This window comes from Eublepharis macularius, chromosome 3, assembly GCF_028583425.1.
Source record: "Eublepharis macularius isolate TG4126 chromosome 3, MPM_Emac_v1.0, whole genome shotgun sequence".
Classification (NCBI taxonomy): Eukaryota; Metazoa; Chordata; class Lepidosauria; order Squamata; family Eublepharidae; genus Eublepharis; species Eublepharis macularius.
This window is the reverse complement of record NC_072792.1, coordinates 168890065-168914820: the sequence shown is the minus strand read 5'-3', so window position 1 is coordinate 168914820 and position 24756 is coordinate 168890065. Positions and strand designations below refer to the sequence as shown.

Here is a 24756-nt window from a genome sequence, read left to right as displayed (position 1 = left end):
ATAGATAAGATGAACAAGTTGCCCATACATAGAGTGCTTGAGTATGGGCAACCCAAACTTCCACCCAAGCATTCACCTCGAATCTTTTTGGGGTGCACAGAACAATGGAGATCAGTGATGGATAGGGCACCTTCTTTGGGGGGCAATAACATGGCCCCCTGAAGTCCAATCTTCCTGAAACTTGGGAGGATCTTGAGAGGACAGGAAGGAGTAGGTCCCTTGCAAATTTGGTGCATTTTACCTGCCACCTAGAAAGCCCCACTAGCAGCGGAAGCACTGTTTCCTCTTGGTGTTCCTTAGGAATGGCAAGGGAAAGACTGCTTCCATGCCACCCCGAAGCTTAACGAAGTGTTCCGAAACGCTTCAGTAAGCTTTGCTTTGGTATTCCTGAATCACTTCAGCAATGCTGAGGCTGATTCGAGTATGCCAAAACATCCAGAATCGGACCTGATCCGGGTTAAAAACCTAGATCTGTAACCCGAAACACACATAGGGTTGCAAGCCTCCAGGTAGTGGCTGTAGATCTCCCTGAATTACAACTGGTCTCCAGGCCACAGAGATCAGTTCATCTGGAGAAAACGGCTACTTTTGGGGGTGAACTCTATGGAATTATGCCATGCCAAAGTCCTTTCCCTCCCCAAACCCCACTTTCTCCAGGTTTCACCCCCCCCCCCCAGATCTTGAGGAAATTCCCAACTTGGAGCTGGCAACCCTATCCATAATTCTCTGTTTTGTGCCCAGGGTGGTACACAGGCTTGCTTCATGAGTCCAGAAGGCTCCCACATATGTTTCTTTTTGGGTTGCCAGCCTCCAGGTGGTGGATGGAGATGTCCTGGAATTACAACTGATCTCCAGGCCACTGACTTCAGTCAGTGGCACCTGTTTTCCGGGAATAAGCTTTTGAGAGTCAGAGCTCTCTTTGTCAGATAGGTTGCTGAATTACTTTATGAAAGGCTGAGTCATCCCCAAGATTTGTGAGGGGAAATGAACTAGGGGGAAAGTATACAAGTGCCCCTGAAAGGTGGAGTGACCTGTTTGGACTTGGTTTCTACACTTTCTGGCCAGCAGGAGTGAGACTTGCTGTCTCGAAGCAGATAAGCTGTATTCATTTTTAGGGTGGATGAGTGATCAGCCCAATTCTTTATTAAGAATCATCCAGACCAACTTGGGGAGTCTTCTTGTGCCTTAAGGGAGAATCCAAAAAATGTGTGACTGTAGAGACTAGTCCACTGTGTTTCTGACCTGAATGGAGGTGGTGGAGATTGCCCTCAAGTCATAATTGACTCATGGCACCCCCTGGTGGGGTTTTCATGGCAAGAGACCAAGGCCAACCTTGCTTAGCTTGTGAGATCTGATGAGATGAGGCTCACCTGGGCTGTCCAGGGCTCTGACCTGGATAATCCCGCTAAAATCAGAACTGAGGAGATTTCTTGACTTGTTTTCTTCCAAAAATCATCTCCTGTGTTTTGGTTCCTTGTTACGCCTGTATGATGGAAAGGCATATTCTTTTGTAAAGAAAAGGTAACACATACACGAAATATATTAATAATTGTTGCTTTGGGTTTCTCTCAGTAACACTCTTAAAATGAGTCTATTTCTCCATGCAGGTTGTCTCAGGAGCTCAGTGCTGGGCTAAAGGACACATTACATCTCAATTAGGAACAGAAGATAAATGTAGTGTGGTAAATGGAGGTCATAGGGTTACAGTCATTGAATGGAAGAACTGGAAATGGAAATTGGAAAACAATCCAGGAAATCTGAAGAGATAAGAATGAGGGAAACTTGATTAAAAGAATCCATCCTCTCTTTGACCTCAGGAGTGTTTTCCAGTTTTCACAAAATGGTACAACCAGGCTGACAGAACAGTAGTTTGGAAGTAAACAATTAGGCAAAGCGTGTGGGAGTTTGTTCATCTTGCAGCCGATTTCACATATGCACCCGCATTATGGTGAAAAATCAGGGAAGAGGTGGCTTCCTGATGGTACCTTTTATGTTCCTCCTTTACTACCCCTCATCCTACACTGTTATCTTGAGGTCAAAAATCTTTCTAGTGCTAGAGTTGTGTATTTTTTTAGTGCATCTTGCAAACAGAATCACAAGTTGTGAAACACAGTTATTCACAGCAGACTTTTCTTTTGATCTTTTTCCTTGAGTCTTGTTTTGTGTTGTGTCCAGCATGTACAAAACCCAGCTCAGTAACTATGGGTGGACTGTTGCGGCAGGGAACTATAGACTACGCCATTGCTTACTGTCTACTGATGTAGATATGCTCCTCCTATGAAGTTTCCATGTTTCTAAACAAGCCATGTTAACTAGTTACGCTTTGTTTCAAAAAGATTTCCTCTCAGTCCTCTGCTTTCTGCTACCATACCCTATTGTATCTGCCCACTGAATGTCCTAAATTGTTGTTATTACATTTTGCTCAGTGAATGTCCTCGCTGTTGATTATATTAATTTCACTTGCACTGTGTAATCCGCCTTGAGTCTCAATGAGAAAGGCAGACAATAAATAAACAAGTAAAAATTCTGTAATGTCTAGAACAGTTTGTCCACTTGGGCAAAGGACCTCTTCCATAGCGCAGGCTGCTCTCTCGATTTGTGCCCCTTGCTGCAAATGTCCGTTCACCCACCCCCCCACCCCCCAAATTCAGGAGGTCGTGCTTGCCCAACTGTAATTTCAGATGCAGCTTAAAAGTTGCATAGTCTTCTGAATACCTAATTGTGAAATTATTCTCTGATTGTGACATCCCGTTTATGTGATATATTATACTGTTTCTGTATCATTGTTCTTTAATTTGTGTGACCCAATTTTATAGCGTTGTTCACTCTATGCATTCTTGTCTTTTTGCGCTGTCTTTTATTACTATAATCCTCCTTGTGTCTCGACTCTCAACAAGAAAGGTGGGAGAGAAATGAAGCGCTATACTTACTCCAATGCAAAACTAGGGGTTTTTTTCCCTAGATATGCTCTCCAAACAAATGAGAGGGTTGTCTTAAATTCACATACAAGTTACATTTATGTCCAGTTAGGGTTAATGGGTCTCCCCAGCATTAAAACTGGGGGTGAGGGGGTGCAGAGCAGGCAGGACTGTGTGTGCACACTGGCCTCTCCCAGCAATGATGTCATTTCTGGTGTGACCCATCACTTCCGGGTCATGTGTCCCTGTTGACTTGCAGGCACCAACCGCTGGTCTCCCCCTCCCCTGTTAGGTAGGTAAACAGTGATGTCCGTAGGGGGGACCTGGCAGGCCTATGTGCAATAATAAAGATCTTGAGGGTTATTGCATACTTCAAGGGGGATCATCTTACATTCAGGGTCGACATATCACAAATATCAAAGGAGGGTTTTATAGGTGTTGGGTCTCTTGTGTGATTATGTTGAACACATGAAGACATGAGGCTGCTTTAGACCATTGGCCCATCACACTGGTAGTGGCTCTCGAGAGGTCTTACAAATTACCTATTAGGGTTTTTTAAAAAAAAACTGGAGGTGCCAGGGATTGAACCTGGGACCTTCAGCATGCCAAGGAGATGCTCTTCCACTGAGCCGCCGCCACTTTACTTGAGCCTCAGCCATCTTACTTCTCCTTATGCTTACCTTAAGTTCTCCTTCAAATAATTATAGAAGTAGTAAGCCTCAATGTACTCCCTGCACCCAACTTTTGTAATCAGAATTAATCACTCAAGCTAATATATCTTAATGAAAATTGGTCTGATTTGCACTGGTCAGTAGTGCAGATTTGGCTTTTTGGTTGCTGATACTGACATTTTTAGTATAAAATTGGGATGACTTGCATATTTTTAGAACAGCTGTCCTGGCTAGAGATATGAAGAATGTGTTGTTCTGTGGACCTTCCTCCCTTCCCAAACAGCGAGTGCCTATTTGGGATAATTTTTGCCAAAACCAGATGATTTCTGCATTATTGCAGTACATTTGTACAGTCTTATGACTTCATTGTGGATAATGATGCTCTGTTCGCAAGCCACACGATGCAGATTCGATTCATTGTTTTACTTCTCATGTGCACTGAGTTTAATTGTGCATCATTCTCCATTCAAAAATTAGTTTAATTCAATACTAAATTACGGTTGCACTTTGCATGTACAGTTGGCTTAACTGCATAACAGCTTGTGCAGCAAAGGCTCCGCTCCCCCCCCCCCACTCCCATATATCTGTTGGAAGTAGTCACATATGCTTAGCCACAACAGTGGCATTAGAACCTTCTTTGTAGAATAGTCCTTCAACCTCGGCCATGCGCAGGAAGGAACCTTGGTTGCCATCCTCCAAGTGTGGCCTGCAGATATGCAGATTAGTTCTGATCCAGATCAGTTCCCCTGGAGAAAAGGACTGCTTTGGAGGGTGGTTTCTACAGCGTTACACCCACTTGAGGCTCCTCCCCAAGCCTCACCGCCCAAATCTCCAGGAATTTCCCAAGGCAAAGTTGGCAACCATAGCCAGTGGGGCCACAAAACTTCCTAGTAGTAATTTGCTTAGGTGGCTAGTGGGGGGGGGGAGAGATGTCTACAAATACATTGCTAGTGGGAAGTTTTATGATCTTGGTGATTAATAGTCAGTTCCAGTTTGGGCCAGAAAATATGTGGTGTTTACTTTGGGTGCAGAAAATTAAATATTTGTGGCATTTATAATCCTGGATAAACTAAAATGAAACAGAAGATCCCAGCTTTATACTTTATACAAAGTAGAACACATTTGTTACTAACCTCTCTCCATCAATAAAAGCTGCATTGGCTCCGTGCCAAGAACCTGCAGGGTATTTTGAATTTTCCTATAAATATGCATAGGGTTTTAATCAGAGATAAATGGACTCTTCTGTTAGGATTTTCACCACCACCCATTTTTAGAGTATTCTGAGGGTACATGAGTAGTACCATAGAGATCAAATATAAGGTGAAGTTTTGAAATAGAAGGAGGACATTTTTTCTCGATGGCCAATTTTAGATGCCCTATTGCGGGGGAAAGGATAGGGATGATCACACATTTTATGAAATTTAGATTATAGATTTCTTAATGTGCAAGAGGCTTATTTTTGTCTCTCCTATAATTGCCTAAAACATAATTACCCTCTACAAATTCAGCTATAATCTGCAATTTTTTTCCTCACAGGCAAACCTCTGGTATAGTTGGTATGTGAGGGACCTGAAGGAAAACAGAAAAATTGCAAGGGGGCAGTGTTTTCCTGGGGTGGGGGTGGGGGTGGGGGTGGGGGGTGCCTTATTTTTTTCTTCAGGATGTGTGAAACATTTACAGGGATAACCATGGGGGGCTCCCCCAATCTCCAGATTTCTAGCAGGGACAATATAGCTCAAGGCTGGGTTTAGGCACAGGAAGTAACAGGGGCGTGCAGCTTTCTGTGATGGGCAGTGTACATAACGCCTCTTCATTGTTCAGGCCTCAAACCAATAGGAGCCTAGCTTTTTGCTCTTGTCCGATCAACAGAGTAGTACCGTCTGTACTTCAACTCCAGAGAGCCAGTTTTGTGTAGTGGTTAAGAGCAGCAGGACTCTAATCTGGAGAGCCGGGTTTGATTCCCCGCTCCTCTGCTTGAAGCCAGCTGGGTGACCTTGGGCTAGTCACAGCTTTCCCAGAGCTCTCTCAGCCCCACCCACCTCACAGGGTGATCGCCGTGTCATGAGGATAATAACACACTTTGTAAACTGCTCTGAGTGGCCATTAAGTTGTCCTAAAGGACGGTATATAAATCAAAGGTGGTGGTTGTTGTTGTTAGTCACAGCTCCTACCTCAGGGGCCCTTGAATGAAAGTACTTCTCAGGTGTGGATATGCATTCAGCTTTGTCCTGCCTTTGACCATCACCCAGAGCCCAGACTCAAATAGTGATTTGTATATGTGCTGATTCTCTGGACTTAAAAATGTGGTTAAAAGTTGGTTTATTAGCTTTTCATACAATAATGGGCAGATTATCTACCGGCATGTCCCACTGCTCTCTTGTTCACAGGCGTCGATATCAGGCCTAGAATTTGTTGTTATTGTTGTTGTATAATCTAGCGTTATCCATCTGATGATGAATCACTGTCTGGTTTGCCACTTTTATGAGTCTGATTTCTTACTTATCTTTTGTCCGTGTTCTGGTTTCATGTATTTATATCCACCCATCACAGTTTATCAGAGCCTTTTCTCACTCACAAGATGTGCTTCCTCTTCTGATTTTCAGGGTGTTTCCACATCACAATTCAAAATGCATTTCACCTGTGACTCTTTCGGACAGTCAACAGCTCACTAGAGATAAGAATTCGTAGGAAACAGCTTGTGTCTGAGATGAATAACATATTGTCTCAGGAATGTATGCCAAGATGTAAGCTTGATGTGTTCTCTGGGACAAATAATTTATATAGTGCCTTTTTTGTTTTTGATAAAAGGTGCTGGTAGGTACATATTTATATGGTTGCACCGATTTCCACCAGTTCCCCCTCAGGACTTGGAAGAGCCTCCCAGATACTGGTACTGAGTACTGATGAGTACCACCACCCCACCTCACCTTGTTTTTACATAACAATGCTCAGAAAATAGATTTAAATTTGGGCCCCACGGTGGGTTTGGTGAAAAGTGACAGGCAATAATCCTTGACACAATTTAGCAATTGTGTGTTACTTGATGTAGTTGACTTTAATGTTCACCATACATGTCATCTCTATAGTTACTAAGCATCAATACACCTGTAACCAGTATGGAAAATTTCCAGACTTCATGGTAACTCAGATTCCTAACTCAGTAATATGATATAGCCCATCAATCACTTTCATACCCCAGGGGCTAATGGTTTGTAGGGTCTGTGGTTTCTGGGAATGCCACTGAATTTTGTGTGCATACTGTTTTGATTTTAAATTCTAGTTTCTGGCATAGCTTCTTCCCCAGATGAAACTACAGCCATTTTTTTGCCAGGCCATAGTGTCAAATTTTGATATAAATGCAACAGTTAAAATAATTTATTGTGTTTATGTCAGTTGTGTATAGGTGACATGAAAATGAAGTAAAACACCAGAATGGTTAGATGATGATGATGATGATGATGATGATGATGATGATGATGATGATGATGATAGTACCAACAACAACAACAATAATAACTATGCTTATATTCTGCTCATCTAGACAGAATAGTGCCCCACCCAGAGGGTGAACAAATTAGTGTTATTATTATCCCCACAATACAGCTGAGGCTGAGAGGAGTAACTTACCCAAGACCACCTACTAAGCTCATGGCAGTAGTGGTGTTCGAACCAGCAGAGCGCTGATTCACAGCTGAACCAACAAGACAGCGTAGAAAAAGAAAAGAGAGTATTTGTAGATCCATAATGGTAAGAAAGCAGGGCATCTGTTTTCCTTCCCAAGTAATCCCCTGTCCTGTAATATTTGGAAGCCCAGGAAAGCATCTGGAATTTTCCACCTGAGCATTGGAGGTAGAGTGCCCTCAAGTCATAATTGACTTACGGCACCTCCTGGTGGGGGTTTCATGGCAAGAGATTAACAGAGGTGGTTTGCCATTGCCTGCCTCTGCAACCGTGATCTTCATTGGAGGTCTCCCATCCAATTACTAACCAAGACCGACCTTGCTTAGCTTTTGAGATCTGATGAAATCGAGCTCCCTGGGCTATCTAGGTCAGGGCATTGATGTCTTTTAAGGGCAGGTAATGGTTTGCTGATTTCCAAATGTTACCATAATGAGACAAAAACACAAGATCAAACCACAGAAACGTCACTTTATTAGTCAGACACGGAGAGACGGTCACTAACTGACCTGTTAACATAAATGAGGTGATGTGTGTAATTTGCCCTCTTAAAATTGCAAAAAAGAGCTGGAGGAATTCATTATTATAACTCGTTAGCATAACTCATTAGCATATGCCACACACCCCTGACATCACCGGAAGTGTGTCATTGTCATAACTGATTTGCATATGCCACACCCCCTGATATCACCTATCCTGGCTGTTTTGGACCCGATCCTGGCCATTCAGGGCCGAAATTGGGCCCAAAATGGTAAAAGGGGGCTGAAAATGGCTGAAAAGGGACCCAAAAGGGTCAGGATCAAGCTGCTGCTGAGTGGGAGAGTAATCCACCACCTGTCAGAGGCCTGATCCGGGCCATTTCGGTCCCAATCCAGGCTGAAACAGGTCCAAAATGGCGGAGAGTCAGGTGGTCGGGGCCACCTGACATGTGACCTCTTTGGGGAACTGCCAGAACTGCGTTCCTGCGCATTCCCCCTCGAAATGAGCCCTGAAAGTGACCAAACATTGCAAATCCTTGGATATTTTTCACTCTTTCAGTGCATGCGGGTAAAATGGCAAATTCTAATTTACATCAGCAACAGTGATTTTGGGACTGGGAAGTAGCATTTATTCCACATTAAATTATCAACCAATGTGGTAGACGGAGAACATGTTCTGGCTGCTGTTGGCCAGCATTACAAATCCATTAGTTTAATAAAACAGGAGTCCAGTGGCACCTTAAAGACTGGCGTGAGATTGTGGCTTTATTTTGTTGCTACACAGCTCCCCGTCTGGAATTATCCTGGAAGGCAAGTCCCTTGGTTGGAATCTGACAGTGTTTGAGTTAGATTTTGTTTTATTTTGTTTCAGCATTTATATCCTTTAAGGTTTTTCTTTTTTTAAAAAAATGTAATGGTTGCTTACATTAAAAAATAAAAGCAAATCAGTTTTAAAAAATCAAACCCAACAAGGCCAAAGTATCTAGAAAGTAATAGTTTACAGTAGATAGAGTATTTTAAAAAGACTAATAAAAAGATACTTTTAACCTAGAATCTGAACTATGTCAATGAAAGCACCTGGCACTTGGTTGTAGACATTTTTAAATTGTTTTTTGGCTTTTGATCCCAGAATTTTACACATATGGCTGTGACTGTGGTACCATTAAAATCTCATAATATGTCATCAGGAATTGCCAGTAGCATTCACACTTTTCTCAGACCTTGCATAGGACTTCAGGCAGTCCCAGAGAAGTGTTCACAGGATAGCATAGTCAAAACTACTCTATTAGCTCTTGCCCAAGAGCCAAATCTTTCTCCCGTGAATGACAAATTGATGTACTTAAAACTCTTTAACTAGCACAGGCAGCTGAATCCAACTTTATTTTCCTCCCATTCTGCCCTGCAGCTTCTCTGCTAATATCTCTCTATTATTCACACCCAGGCTGTCTCTTTCAGAATGTTTCATCCCTGAATTTTAATGATGGATTAGGATGACACAAGAAAAAGTGTGGTGAGATTATATAGTTGAACTTGCTAGCTTTAGAAGTATGACTTGGCATGGATTATCACTGTATGCTTAGCAGTATCTTTACCTCTCGATAAGCTCCATGACAGTTTTGACTCCGCAAGGAGTCCCGGGGATGTTAGATTCATAGCTACAATAAAATAATTGACAATCTTCAAAGCTCATTTTGTTGAAGTTAATCTGCAATGTAACCTTCAATTTCAGTACGAGCGGGGAATCTATCTTAAATTGCTTTGGACTGTGAAAAAAAGAGGGTTCTGAGGTCCAATTGGCAAAATTCTTGAACATGAAGCACTTATTATGAGTAGGAATTAGTGTACATTTCATGTGTATGTCATGCATTCACTGGTAATCTGTAGATAACTGTGGGGTTAACAAAGGAAGGAGAATGGTGATAAAACTGGGAGGGAAAATAGGCAGGAGGGGTTTATATAGCCAAGGTCTCCTGAGCTAAAGAAAGTTGATGTTCACGTACAGATTTGTTAGTTGTTCTAGCTGCTGGTATCAAATATCATGCAATGGTTTCAAAAAGTTTACTTGTATATTCTTTGTGAAATCTCTGTTTTTACCAAGTAGCCTTAATCTTTCTCCACTTTCTTCTTACAGGAGTTATATATACTGCAGATGTCCTAGATCGAGAGACAACCCAGTCTTACTGGCTGACTGTGTATGCAACAGACCGAGGTGTTGTCCCTCTTTACACCACCATTGAAGTGTATGTCGAGGTTGAAGATGTGAATGACAATGCCCCGTTGACTTCAGAACCCATTTACTATCCTTCTGTTTTGGAAAACTCCCCCAAGGATGTGTCAGTTATCCAGATACAAGCTGAGGATCCTGATTCCAGCACAAATGAAAAGATGAGCTATAGGATTACCAGTGGAAATCCCCAGAATTTCTTCATCATCAACCCAAAAACAGGTAATAAGATACTTTTACTTGTGTTATCAGAAAATGTTGTTTGCATGTTGTTATTTTGCAAGTGTGGTTTAGCTTTCCACAGCATCCTTTTGTTAATCTGTGAGATCTGATGAAAGCTCAACGCTGGCTCTTTGCTAACCATAGTTTTCCAACTGGGAGCCGGCCTCAGTAAAGGAAGGTCGTCTATTAATTCCCCCTTCCTTCCTTATCAACTTTGAGCAGTGATTTGCACTGTATTAGCATCATCATTAGCCATGGATGTTGACTGTACAAGCTTCAGTTCTTGGTAAACAGGATTAGAAATTAGAATTTGAAATGTGGTTTTGAACCCTGGTCAAGAAGAGATAAACTCTGGTTAAAGATGACAAAGAAGGGAGGAATTTGCACCAGAAAGGAGGAACAACAAAGCTTGGAAGCAATCTCTCTCTCTCGACAAACCATGTTTTTTTAGGAATCAATGTTGAATCTGTATTTAGTCTTCCCGGTCTTCCCATTCTTAAATGTAAATAGTACCCATCATTTACCGTGCTCGGTTCAAGGTATTAGTTATTACATACAAAGTTCTTCACGGCTTTGGTCTGGCACACCTACAGGACCGCCTCCCTCCCTATGTTCCTCCATGGCAGCTTCGCTCATCTGAACAGGGTCTCCTGCAGGTGCCGGGCTGCACACAGGTGAAGTCAGCAGCCCGTACATGGGCTTTCTCTGTGGTGGCCCCTATCCTGTGGAATGACCAGCCTGAAGCAGTCAGAAGAGCCCCCACTCTCCTGGCTTTCCATAAATGATGCAAAACCGAACTATTCAAAAAGGCTTTTTACTCAAATGGGAGGGCTGTATTGTAGGGATGGGGTCTCAGGTGCTTCACTAATGAGTTAGGGACCATAGACTTCATCACTATTTTTACCTTATCTGCTGCTTTAAATATGTACTCCTATGTACAACCAGCGCTCCATGTTGTCTAATGTTAGTCCTAGAATTGATTATGTTTGCTCCAGTATTTTTTCTACTCTGTCTTGGATCCTTGCTAATGCTATGTCTTGTATCTGTTTACCTTATGGTATTGTTTCGAAATGTACTTGATAGTGATTGTATTAACCTCATACTGTATAATCCGCCTTGAGTCTCAGTGAGAAAGGCGAACTATAAATGATGTAAATAAATAAATAAGAGTAGATCCGTGTACAGAAAAGTGTACTTTTTTCCTACTTATATGTATGTATGTATGTTTGCATATAATGTGTTATTTATATTGTGCTTCTTTCCTCTCCCTTTGTTTTACAAAACTTTACAGTTTTGTCTATTATTGTTGCCTAAAACATACCGGTAATGAGAATTTGGCAAGCTTGAGAAACTATTTGACGTGGCTTAACTGGGAAGATTGTGACTGGTTGTCAACCAGCATAGTAAATCTGAGGTCCTTCTCTGTAGAATGCAGTGAGTAGAAGGTGGTCAATTCTGTCATTTGAATAGAAGGCTAGATTTCCATTTTCAGTCTGTTGGTCATATGGTGAGAAGAACAGCTCTGTTTAGAACGCCTCTGGCTGTATATACACATCACTGGATATTAAATTGTTGTTGCCCTATAACAACCATTTTAAAAAATGTATTATTCCTTTGTGGACAAGCCAGTCCAGTTTCAAATGTTCGCAACAGCAAAACAAACGGAGAGTATCTAAAGACGTGTGGCCCCTGCAGATGGTGGGGGCAGAGAATGGTTCTATGGCGAAGTTGTTCTTTACATTTCACCCTAATCAATATATGGAGAGTTTGCCTCTCCCCTTGAGTTTAAAAAGCCAAAATAAGCCATGCAGTTAGTGACAATATAAGTGAAAAATTACACAGACGGCCTCATAGGTTTAGTAATAACCTTTTTTTTTTCATAAGCACATGACACTCACTTCTTTGTAAGAATAACTGCAATCCTAAAAAGAGTTGCTCCTTTCAAAACCCATTGACTTCAGCAGATTGAGCAAGGTGTAACTATGCTTAGGATTGCACTGTGAAATATCTTTCGGTAACTCAGAGAGCAATTCTAAACAGGTGTACTCAAAATGCTACTCGTCTATTCAGTGGGGCTTGTTCCCAGGAAAGTACTCTGAGGTTTACGCTGTCACAAATGTATCTTGCTTTGTCATGTGGTTAGGTGTCTTGTGGAATGCTGTTATCTGGTTTGACCGTAGGAAAGTATTGACACATGAGGAGTTGCTGTTGTGCATGTAAAGACATTGGTTATTCATGGTTAGGACATCATTACACATTCCTTTATTCCACCCTCCTTCTGGAATGCAAACTCCCATATCCTCCTCTGTTCTTTCTAACCATAGGCAGCTGTTTTACAACATTGGTAGTGATCTTCATTGCAGTTGGGCTAATTAACTTGCCTGCATAATCCAGAATTTGAAACCCCATTTGGAAACTGTTCTTTATAGTGTATAAAATTCCACATCCCTGTGTGCATCTCTGTGTTTACGCACTTAAATGTTTTCTTTGTTTTAAATATTTTATAAATATTTGTCTGTATTTTAAACATTGTTCTAACTGTTTGCTGCCTTGGGGACTCTAAACTGGGCAGAAAGGTAGCGTGCAAATGTTTTAAATAAATAAAATAAAATTCCCCCAACAGTCTTATTAAAATTTCCAAACTCCTTCCAACCTCCCCCAAGTATTTCTGCAGGACACTTAGATTTGTTTTTCCATGTCTGTTGTTATGGAAGAGGGATGCTTTATTTCAGTAAGTGCTTTTACCCTTTTTTCTTGGAAGAGTCATAACCTAATGGAATCTGGAAGCTCATTTGAAGTTTTTCATGCAGTACTATAATTTGTTTTTGCCTGTTCACTAATCTGGAAAACTTCTTAAAATGCTATAAACTCGAGGAACAGACTTCAAGGCACAACATGTGCGCCTGCAGTGAACTGATATTCATAAATCCTGGCAAGTTAGGCTTGAGTTTGCCGAAATGCAGTATCCTTAAACCGGTGAATAGGATGCTGAATGCAAAGTGGCTCCTTGGGGTAGATCACGCCTGAAACAGCCTCATTGGGGGGAAAAGGCATCAGTGTTGACCTTTAATCACCATGTTTTGGAATGGAAGGGGCAAAAGCAAATGGCTGCATTCCTTATTTATGACCATGTAGGCTGTGTACAGGGCTTTTTTTCAGCTGGAACGCAGTGGAACAGAGTTCCGGAACTTCTTGAAAATGGTCACATGGCTGGTGGCCCCGCCCCCTAATCTCCAGACAGAGGGGAGTTTAGACTGCCCTCCATGCCACAGCGTGGAGGGCAATCTAAACTCGCCTCTGTCTGGAGATCAGGGGGCGGGGCCACCAGCCATGTGACCATTTTCTCCAAGGGCAACCCACTGAGTTCCACCACCTCTTTCCCCAGAAAAAAAGCCCTGGCTGTGCTTATTTGTGCATGCATAAAACAAAACCAGTACATATTGCCAAGAGAAGTTGTAGAAACCGTTTTCCTTGGCTGGAAGACTGGCTGATCATCTGTCAAATACTACTTAAAGTAGAGAGAGCCATTTTTTGTGTTCTCCAGACAGTGGTGCAGGCTACAGAAATATATTTTGGTCACAAACCATCTCTTTTGTTGGGGAAAAAAATTCAAGTCCAGTAGCGCCTTCAAGTGTGTGTGTTTTTAAATAATAAATGTTTTATTTAAAAAGAAAAGATAGAAATGATAGTAGAAAGTACGTAGAAGCTTATCTAAAATACAAAACACTACATTTGAGCTACAACAGAAAAGTATATTAAAAATATATAAGCACAGACAGCTTTTGTAATAGTTCTCTTCCCCTCTCCTTGATTGCTTTACCCAGACTTTAATATCAATAATTTTTAATCAGCATCTCTTCCATATTTTATCTCTACGTTATGATTACCTTAATTTATCTTAGTTTCGACCTAAGTAATCAAAGAAATCTTTCCATTTTTTTCTGGAATTCCAATATCGGTCTATTGTGCTCATAGGAAGTTAATTTAGCCATTGATGCATATTCATACAGCTTGTCTATCCACTCAGGCATATCGGGACAGGAATCTCTTTTCCATTTTGCTGCATATAGTACTCTCGCAGCTGTCGCCATATACTGGAAGAGCTTTCCTTTTTTTTTTTTTGTAGCATTATTTGGTAAGATATTTAATAGCATAATTTTCGGGTTCAGCCTTAAACTGTTGACAAAGTAAACTTTGACTCGCTACCCTGGAAATGTTTGTTGGTCTTTACTCATCATGAATGTTGTTCTACTACAAACTAACATGGCTACCCACCTGAAACCTCCTTCACTGGTGGTCCCTGTTCCAGAGCTCTGTAATAAAAGCTTCCACCACCAAGCACAACATATCAGCCACGCAAATCACAAAGAGATACGTACCACGACAGCAAAAAGGACCTTGCTTTCAAACCAACAACAACCTCCACCAATAAAACTCTGAACTTTCTTTCTACCTTCCCCTTTTTGTTTAAATGTTATTAGGGTTGCCAGGGAGGGCCTAAACTTGTTTCAAGAGCCAGGTTGAGTTCCCAGGCTGCCAGCTGGTCATGTCTAGCTTAAAATCTTGAGAATCTAGTCACAGTGGTCCGGATTCTGAAAGGAGCCGTTAGTTTGGTTATGCCTGAGTGACTTAATTCATGTCTCAACTCCCTCCACCCCATAATATTAGCCATGGTCTCTGCATCCAATTACCCTTTCACGATGGAAACAAGGAAACAATCATAGCATTTTACAGAAGATGTTTTACACACACACTTTTCCATGTGAAAAAGGATGAGTAGACTCCCAACATGTTTCCCTCACATTGCTCCATCATGGTTTCTGAGGGCTTCCAAATATGTTCGTGCAGTTCCTTGCATTCCTTCTTCTTATCCTTGCCTCTTCGTTTTGTCCGTTACCTCTCTTTGTTGTCTCCTCATCACCCAAAGCTAAACTGTAAGCTACCCCAGGCAGGGACCTGTCTTGTTTGTGCACGCTGCTATCAGACAAGTGCCATGTGTGCCGCTCTATAAATAATACCATATATTTTGTATAAATGTTCCAAAAATACTTCCCTGTGTGAATTGCTGTTCAAGGGAAGTCAGGCCTAACAGCTCCTTCTGGTTGTGTGGTTCTTCTAATTCTGCTGTTGTCTCTTACAAGCATCCAAGAAGCTGATGTTTCCAAAATGTTCTTCAAGGACAGTCCCATGTACAGTGTGCTGTAATAGTCCAGTATAGAGGTTATCAAGGTGTGTAATTCAAAATTGGCCACATCACCATATTACTGAACAGGGAGCAGTTGGCAAACTGGAACTTTGAGCCACAGGTGCCATCTCAGCATCATCTAACAGAATCAATCAGCATTCACTGATTCTCGGATCTGTCAGATACCCCCTAGGGATTACTATTGCTTTCTTATCTGAATTGAGTTACAGTTTATTTACACTATTTCTGGCCTACTTAAAATATTTGTATGTTGTTTTTCACCAACATGTGCCCGAGACAGTTCACGACAACAGACCAATCAATAATCAAATAAACAGCAATAAGACCCTCTGATTTTAAAACCTGTTACTATCCCTGCAATAATGCTAAAACTAACCCTGCATTATCCTTCTGTTCAGAATTAGAATGTGGTTGGCTTCTCCAGTGTGTCTGGTACACCAGTTTGTTGTAAGTTCTATATATATATTTTTAAAAGACCATAATGGCTTGAATTAAAATTCACTGCTTCCCTCCGAGCACAAAAAATGTAATAAATCAATGTAGTAAATTACCGCTATGCTTTGCAGTGAAATTAACGCCCATGTATGAGAAATAAAACTGAAAATTTATAGCCTCAATCAATCTGTTCTAATGTCTATAACTCCATCTTCTGTTTTATTTATCTTCTTCCACTATTCCCAGCCCCTAACTCTACCTTTTTTTTAGTAGCTGCTAGACTTAAAGGTAATGACTTGTTATGGATCGCATTTTGACAATTTTCAAAATTGTGGTGTATTACAGGAACCATTAGAGAGCCAAAGCCTCGCGATTGCAGCGTAGCGCATGAGAACGTGGCAAGGCAGTCCCCCCAGCGTAGTCACATTTAGCAGCATAATAGCTAAGCAGGACATCTGTGGTACAGAAACAAGAACTAGATGCCGCAGCACACATTTGACTGCTGTCTAAAGCATTAGCCCCATTTTCCATCTTCTTCCTACGGTCCCCGTAACGCAGTCATATGAAATGTATGACATCATCTCGTTGCAAGTTTTTCAGCCCCACTTGGCACTTCATTATCTACTGCTTGTGGAGACAGACAATGCAACAATGTCACCATTTTGCACATTACCAGAGGGGCAGAGGAGGAGGAGACAACGCAGGGCTGCCGTTTTCAGCAGTTGCTACGCATATGTTATAGAGTCTACTTCTGGCCTCAGTAGCAGCCTGCAGCTCAAGCGCCGGTGTGATGAAATAGTGAGAAGATACTTCCAAGTAGCTGTGAAGCTGATGGGGTGATCATGGGCCAGTTCACCTTGCTCAGCTTAACCTACCTCGCAGGGTCGTTGTTTAAATAAGGCAGAAGGGGGGGACCTGATATACTGCTCAGAACTTGCTGGCGCAAGGGTGGGTTAAAAAAAGGGAGATAGACAGATGTGCTCATGAAGCTTGTTTATAGAGGGAAATATACCAAGTGCTGCAGAGTAACACTTGGCAAAGAACAGCCAGAGTGTTATGGTGGCTAGAATATTGGATACAGATCTGGGAGACCCAGGTTTGAATCTCCACTCTTCTATGGAAGCTTTCTGGGTGAACTTGGGCCAGTTGCACACTCTCAGCCTACCTCCCAGGGTCGTTGTGAGGATAAAAATAGATGGAAGCTGCTTTGGGCAAGGCAAGGTATAAATAAATTAAATTAACAAACATACAAATACATAAATAAAAGTTTGTCATTAAATTGAGAGCCAACGTGGGGTAGTGGCTAGCGTGACAGACTAGGATCTGGGTAACGCAGGTTTGAACCCTTGTATGCCATGGAAACTCGCTGAGTGATCTTGGGCCAGCCAGGCACTCTCGGCCTAACCTCCCTCACAAGGCCTGTTGTCTGGGGGGGAAATGGAGAACAGAAAAATTAAAATTAAATAAATATATTAAATCAAAACTGGAAGGCCCACTAGTAGTTTACAGCTGATCTAAGTATTGACCAGTTTTATTTGCAGGAGGGCATAGCCCTGGTATTAGAAGCTCTCCCCTAGCTATTGGTTAATTTAACGCGCAGGGGGCCTAAAGTACCACCGTAATATATTATCATCACAGCATACTCTCCCTGGATATGATTAACTACAGCATGAATATATGAAACAAGCTACAGGGCAGCATCACACACACACATACACAGTGTAAAGCTCATGTTTCTGCCATTTTTAATCTTGTTTAGTTTGACAAACAAATTTTACATTCATCTTGCTGACAGAAGTGTTGGTAGACTTGCATAATATCAACTGCACTAGGTTCATCAATATTAATGTTTATGAAGATTAATATAGGGTTAATGAATCTCTGTGATTAATTTCCTAGTTCAATTTGCACAAGCATCAGAAGAGAACCTCTTATATTTCTTCTTTTGTTTGACGGCTTTGATCCTGCTGTTTATTTTGGAGAAGGCGTGCCATTTTTAAGCTGCACCCAGAGCTACAATAGACATGACAGTATGCATGACAATTGCACATCTAAATCCCCCATCCGCATTATTTGGTATAATCTGCATCTTCTTGTGACGTTATAGCATCCTATGTTTCCCCAGATTTGACAGCCAGTGATGTGAAGTGAATATTGCGAAATTCAGAACATCGTGACATAAGTTGCACTGAGGAAGAGATAGTGTGGTGGTCTGTTTAAGCAGCTTTCATGCCTTCACCATGATGTGTTGGTTGGCTCCAAAACGGGAGTAAGAAAAGAAGTTATTTTCCTATTCACATATTTCTAAATCTTTCCAGTTAAACTTGCCCCTGGTATATTTGCCTATCTTTTCTGATACAAAAGACCAGGTAATACGGAAATCACCTTTATAGAAAACTGACTCCCCTCACATCTGGTGAACTGAGCCATGCTTTACGTGGCTTCAGGGATATCCTTTTGTTTGCTGAAGTAAACACAGAAAACGTGTAGGGAGATACCTCCAAAGCATGGGTGTACACTCCTGAGGTGCACTTAAAGAGCGTCATATTTTTATCCTACTCTTTTCCTCAAGTCAGTGAGTTCGAATATTTATTTGCCACTTTTTCTTCCCGAAGGAACCCAAACCAGCTTACAAGAGTCAAAATACAATAAAAATACTGTACAATAAATATAAAACAAACATTTACTATATTTTGTGCTGCTTCTGAGGTGAGTGCACCAGCTTGGCCATGGCTGCAGGACACTAGCCACAGGCAAAGAGGACTTTGCGCTTGGCTTTGCTCCCAAGGGCCACACCTCTGGCCTTGCCCGATTTTCATACCTGAGGCAGGAAACAGGACGAGCAAGCAGCACAGCTTTCAATCGACTAGCTCAGGGTTACATGGTGAGTTTTGTAACCGGGGGCCTAACTATATGATATGTTTCCAGGTACATCCCTGGGCCTGGTTGTGTGATCTTAGAGTTCTTCGTTTCAAGGTGCATACAGCCTGGCCTCAGCAGAGGACAGGGGAAGATGGTTTAAGACTTCCCCCAATCCTGCTGTTTTCCTCACCTGAAACGGCCTTCGGGTACCAGTATTTTCCTTATTGGGGAAGCTTAACATATGTTGATAGGCGCAGTCCCTTTTATGTGGTTGCAGAAGGCTACTGGGGGTGGGGAAAGATGGGGGAGAAGGTCTGCCTCTGTGAGCACGACTGCAGGATCCAGCTGACCAGTTCCAGTATTTCCTAAATGAATGAAATACTGTGTTGTATTCTCCAATTATTTCCAGGTTTTCCTGCTGTTTATACTGTAAAATCTTCTCCACATATTTTGGAGCGGGTAAACAGGTTCCCTTTCCCTGCAAAACGGGATGCTTCTATGCTTTATAATGAGTGTGAGTGACATTCCACATGCTGTTACATATTCAATTAAGCCTCCTCTGGCTGGTCATTTTATGTGTCGCATAAATAAGTTTTTTTAAGAGATTCTTACGTGAGTCGCAACACACAGCAACCTTCATTTGGCCATTGCATGCCAGTCCCAAGTACAATCCAGTATCAGAAATGCAGATAATATGGGAGGAATCTGTTCTGTAGGTACCCTGGCCCCAAGCCATTTGGGGCTTTAGAGGTAAGAACCAGCACTCTGAATTGTGCCTGAAGCAGATTGCTAACCAGTGCAGATCTTCCGGCACTGGGGTGATGTGATCCCTGTAACCCACCCCAAACAGTAGCTTGTCTCTAGTGCATTTTGGATCAGTGGAAGTTTCTGAACCAGTTTCAAGGGCAGCCCCTCATACAGCACATTACAGTAATCTAGCATGGATGTGATCACTGTGGCCAAATCACGCTTTTTGAGGAGTGGCTGTAGTTGTGGGACCAGCTGGAGCAGAAAAAGAGCGCTACATTCCATGTAGCCTCTGACCGTAGGCCAGGATATAGTACCGCCTCCAAGCTATGAACCTGCTGCTTCAGGTCAGGCTGACTCTGCAGTCCCTGAGCAACTTCTTCATTGATCAACACCTCAGTCTTGCCTGGATTGAGTTTCATTTTATTGCCCTCACCCATCTTGTTGTCTTCTGTATGCACCTGTTCAGGATGTCCACAGACCCACCAGGCTTAGCTGTTAAGAAAAAACTGAGCTGAGTGTCACCTGCAAATTAGTGGCCCCTTCGGCAGAACAGCCCTACTAGCTTGCAAGAACTATCCCATCTTGGTAGTCCAAGTCTCCACCTGGCACATGCCACCCATCTGGTTCCTCTCAACCCTTGGAGGGGCTTCCAGTTCTTCTCTCTTGTACCCAACTCCACCACTTGGCCTTTATAGGAACTGCCTGCTGGGACGGCCAAGACTCCCAGCTTCCCTGTGTTCGCTCGGTGTTCCTTGTGCTTGAGTCTCCAGCTACCCAGGGACTGCTTGCTGTGCTTGAACACCCAAGTGGGATTAGCAGTTTGTCAACAGATCCCCTTCCCCCGTCTTTGTCCCGTTTCAGAATAACATGTTCGAGCCGTGAAAGTCTACATGGTACACAGAACAACTACCAAGATTTAAAAATTGAAAAAACATGTATTAAAAAAAAAGTTCATGTTCATGCTTTCAAGCACAGCAACAAATGGAGCAAGGGATCCTAAAAGAAGTGTGTAAAACACAATTCCTCTGCCCCTCATTCTACACAAGATCTAACTTGTGTAATTCTAAGGCAGGCTGTTTAACAAAAAAAAAAAAAAAGCTACAGCTTTCTGAGAAGTTTCTACACTTTGTAGTCCTGATATAGTTCTCTACATGGCCAACAGCAACAACCTGCAAGGAGCTCAAGTGTATTCCTTCTGGTGTATCTTTTTCCCACTCCTTTACTGGTGAAAGGTGAAGATCAAAATAATCTTTTCCTGGAGTCCCCAGGAAGGCATTTCAGACCTCCAAATTTCTGTTTCCAGCTAGGGCTGGTTCCGCACACATTGGATAATGCACTTTCAATGCACTTTAGCTATCGTTTGAAAGTGGATTTTTTGTTTCACATTCGAAAAATTCAGTTCCAAATGATCTCTAAAGAGGATTGGAAGTGCATTATCCAATGTGTGCGGAATCAGCCTAGGGCCGTTTCCAGACGGCTTACCTGCCTCCGGAACGTCGCACCATGTTGCGGGGAAAACGCGAAATATCGCGTTTTCTCGCACGAGTTTTGCGCAACATCGTGCGATGTCGCACAAAACTTGCGCGTTTTCTGGAAACGGCCTAGGTGTCTTTGACCTCTCCTTTAGGTCATACCTGGCTAATCCATTGTCTGCAGTCAGGCAGGGCATTTGCAAGTCTAAAGTCCTGGCTGGGTGCGGCTTGGGAAGCATCCCCCCCCCCAACAGTCCTCTACTAAGGGAAAGCCTTTTAAAACTGAAGGGGAAAGGTCTTACATAGCCCAAACTTCCTAAATAAAACCCATTTATCCAGAGCACCTCATTCCAAATCCACGGACAACCTCTCCCAGCAGTTTAATGTAGATATTAAATAGCATAAGCGATAAGATGGAAACCTACAGGATCCCATAGCATAAATGCCATGAAGCCAAGCCACAGTCCCCCCCGCACCACCTTCTGGGATTGGTTGGTCAAGTAAGAGCAGGACTACTGAAGCATGGTGTCTCCCGCTCCCAACCCAGCCAGCTTCTCCGGAAGGCTACCATTATTAATGGTATTGAAAGCTATTGAGAGGTCGAGGAGAATCAACAGGGAGGCACTCCCTCTGTCACTCTCAAGGCAAAGGTGGTCAGTCAGGGTGACCAAAGCCATTTCCATCCCAAAGCGAGTCCTGAATCCAGATTAAAATGGGTCTACATAATCTGTTTCCTCCAAGACGGCCTGGAGCTGTATAACCACCACCTGCTCAAGCACCTTGCCCAAGAATGGAATGTTAGCCACTGGGCAATAGTTCTTTAGGTCATTTGTGTCCAGGGATGCCTTCTTCAGGTGTGGGGGGGGGGTCTCACAACCACCTCTTTGGAAGTGGTTGGAAAAACACCCTCCTGCGGAGAGGCATTTATCACCTGCTGCACCCAGTGATCCAACCCAACCCAGCATGATACTATTAGCCATGAGGGGCAAGGGGCAAGCCTGGTGGGCCACACAGTTCAAATCATCTCGCCCACTTCATCAGGCCTCGCCAACTGATAGCCATTTCCACAACTAAGACCGGACTCCTCTCCAATAGCATCCTGAGATTGAACCACTCCAACTGTGGTTTATAAGACATGCAAGCAGGGGTCATTTCATAGAAAAAGAGGGGGAGGAACTCATTAGCATAACTCATTAGCATATGCCACACCCCTTGCCAGCACTGGGATTGTGTCATTAGCATAAGTGATTTGCATATGCCACACCCCCTGATATCACCAATCCTGGCTGTTTTGGCCCCAATCCTGGCCATTCAGGGCAGAAATTGGGCCCAAAATGGCAAAAAGGGGCTGAAAATGGCCAAAAAGGAGCCCAAAATGGTCAGGATCAGGCTGCTGCTGAGTGGGAGAGTGATCCACTACCCATCAGAGGCCCGATCCAGGCCATTTTGGCCCCAATCCAGGCTGAAACGGGCCCAAAATGGCCGAGTGTTAGGTAGGTGGGGCCACCTGACATGTGACCTCTTTGGGCAACTGCCGGAACTGCATTCCTGCCTGTTCCCCCTCTAAATGAGCCCTGCATGCAAGCAATTTTACCTGCAAAATGCATTGCAAAGGAATCACGGCAGGCTCAGTCGTTTTCCGGGCCATTGTCGTCTGGGGCTTGAGAAAAAAGCCTCTTCACAACCCAGAAAATCTCCTCTGGGCAGCACGGAGCTGATGCCGTGGTGGTGGAAAAGTGATCTCGCTTCGCTGCCAGCACTGCCACAGAGTAGGCATGATAATGTGTTCTCACCTGTGTTTAATCACATTTGCTCCAGGTTTTCTTCCACTTGCGCTCTAACCATCAGCCCAGCCATTTCATCATCATCCAGGTCTCGGTGATACCTGCTGGATGTGTCTTTTGACACATTTAAGAGAGGCACATCTACCATCCAGGCACCGTCTACAGTTGTCTGTGATTAGTTTCTGTGACTGGAACAAGATCAGAGCTCACTATTACAACGAAAGCCTGCAATTTATTTTTGTTAAGAAAAGTGTTAATAGGGAAGGGTAAGATGGATAGATCCAGAATTTGCCCGTGCATTCTTAATATACATTGTGTAAATTCCAAAGCTATATCTTCCTGCAATAAAAAGTAATGAAAACCCCTTCATGGGTGAGCTTAGCAATACTTCAGTATTTCAAGCCGTGCATTTCCCCCCTCCGGGGCCTGAGGAAACTTCATCTTTTTTGCGGCTGCAGTGATTTCAAAACTAGGTCAGGTCAGGAAGCAGCTCCCAGTCAATAGAAGAACTGGTCTGAGGGCCAGAGAGATCACTGAACAAAGAGGGGACATTTGCAGCAGCGTGACTTTGCCGCTCTTCTTGGCTTATTCGGTGAGACCTCTGCGTATTTATCTTGTGGAATTCAATATCAGACTTTGTGGCAAGGGATACTTGGGTAGACAGCTTTATTTTTAAAAGGTTATCTCTACAGAGCTAATCAGTAGCTTTTAAGTATAATAGGTAAATAGAACCTCCATGTGCAAAAGCAATATTCATTTAATGTTGTGGAAAGCAGGAGAGAGCAGTTACCTTTATGCCTTGTTATGTCTTTGTGAAATGCGAACACATCTGGACGGCTGAAGCGTTGTGACTTAGATGGACTTTTGGTTAGAGCCATCAAGATAATTCTCACATGCTTCCGGACATGAGGTCCTATGACTCCTGCCACTGGAAAATGGCTGAGGCAGTATTATTGAAGGATGTAAAATCAGACCATTGGTGTTTCCTGAATCAGGTGCTGATTGCATTAGTTTTTGGAAAAAAGTTTCGAGAATGGGTATTTAGTTCTTCCACTTCTCCTAAAGCTGGAGTTTTGGTTAATGGATATAAATTGTTGAACTTGAAAGAGGTGTTAAACGGGGTCATCATCATCACTTTCATTTAATCTGTATATTGAAACTCTGGCAAGTAAGTAAGTAAGTAAGTAAGTAAGTAAGTAAGTAAGTAAGTAAGTAAGTAAGTGAAGAGCCCCGTGGCGCAGAGTGGTAAGCTGCAGTACTGCAGTCCAAGCTCTGCTCATGACCTGAGTTTGATCCTGGCGGAAGTTGGGTTCAGGTAGCCAGCTCAAGGTTGACTCAGCCTTCCATCCTTCTGAGGTCGGTAAAATGAGTACCCAATTTCCTGGGGGTAAAGTGTAGATGATTGGGGAAGGCAATGGCAAACCACCCTGTAAAAAGTCTGCCAAGAAAACGTCGTGATGTGACATTCCCCCCCATGGGTCAGTAATGACTCGGTGCTTGCACAGGGGACTACCTTTATCTTATAAGTAAGTAAGTATATAAGGAAGGAAGGAAGGAAGGAAAGTTTTGTTTTATTTGGTGCCTATGCACTAATGGGGAAGGAACCAGGCAGATTTTGGTTGGGATGGAATTCTGCAGCTTTGGTGCCACTGCACAAAAAGTGCTGTCCGAAATAGCCATCCAACAGATTATGCACAATGTGCCCACATGGTGCACAGCCCAAGTAGGTTTTTATGTGATCAGTTGATCCTGCAGTTCCAATCACTTTTGGTCTTCAGAGATCAAATTGGGCCCAGAAACTACACAATTTCTCCCTGATGTCCATGTAGGATCTTTACCATAGTCTGATACTGGAAAGCGCTTAGCAACAACCATACTAGGTGCTTTCTTCATTCGTAAAGGACCAAGCATTTCTGTTGGAGCTCATCCTAGTGAAGCTGGCAAATGTCTTCTCTTTATCTTGACTGTCACTCCAACTCTTTTTTTATTCATTGCTTTTTTCAAGACACTTGGATTAGTTAGAAATGCTTTGGCAGTCAGTCACATTTTGATATA

General features: G+C 42.8%; 1 protein-coding gene across 2 annotated transcripts in view; it reads left to right on the top strand.

Moving 5' to 3' along the window:
• Nucleotides 1–24756, top strand: part of FAT3 (FAT atypical cadherin 3) — a 457110-nt gene that overhangs the window by 146708 nt on the left and 285646 nt on the right. For both annotated transcript variants that reach the window (XM_054973889.1, XM_054973888.1), the window contains exon 2: nt 9878–10192. In XM_054973889.1, the coding sequence (XP_054829864.1) occupies nt 9878–10192 (315 nt within the window). The remainder of the gene's footprint in view (nt 1–9877; nt 10193–24756) is intronic.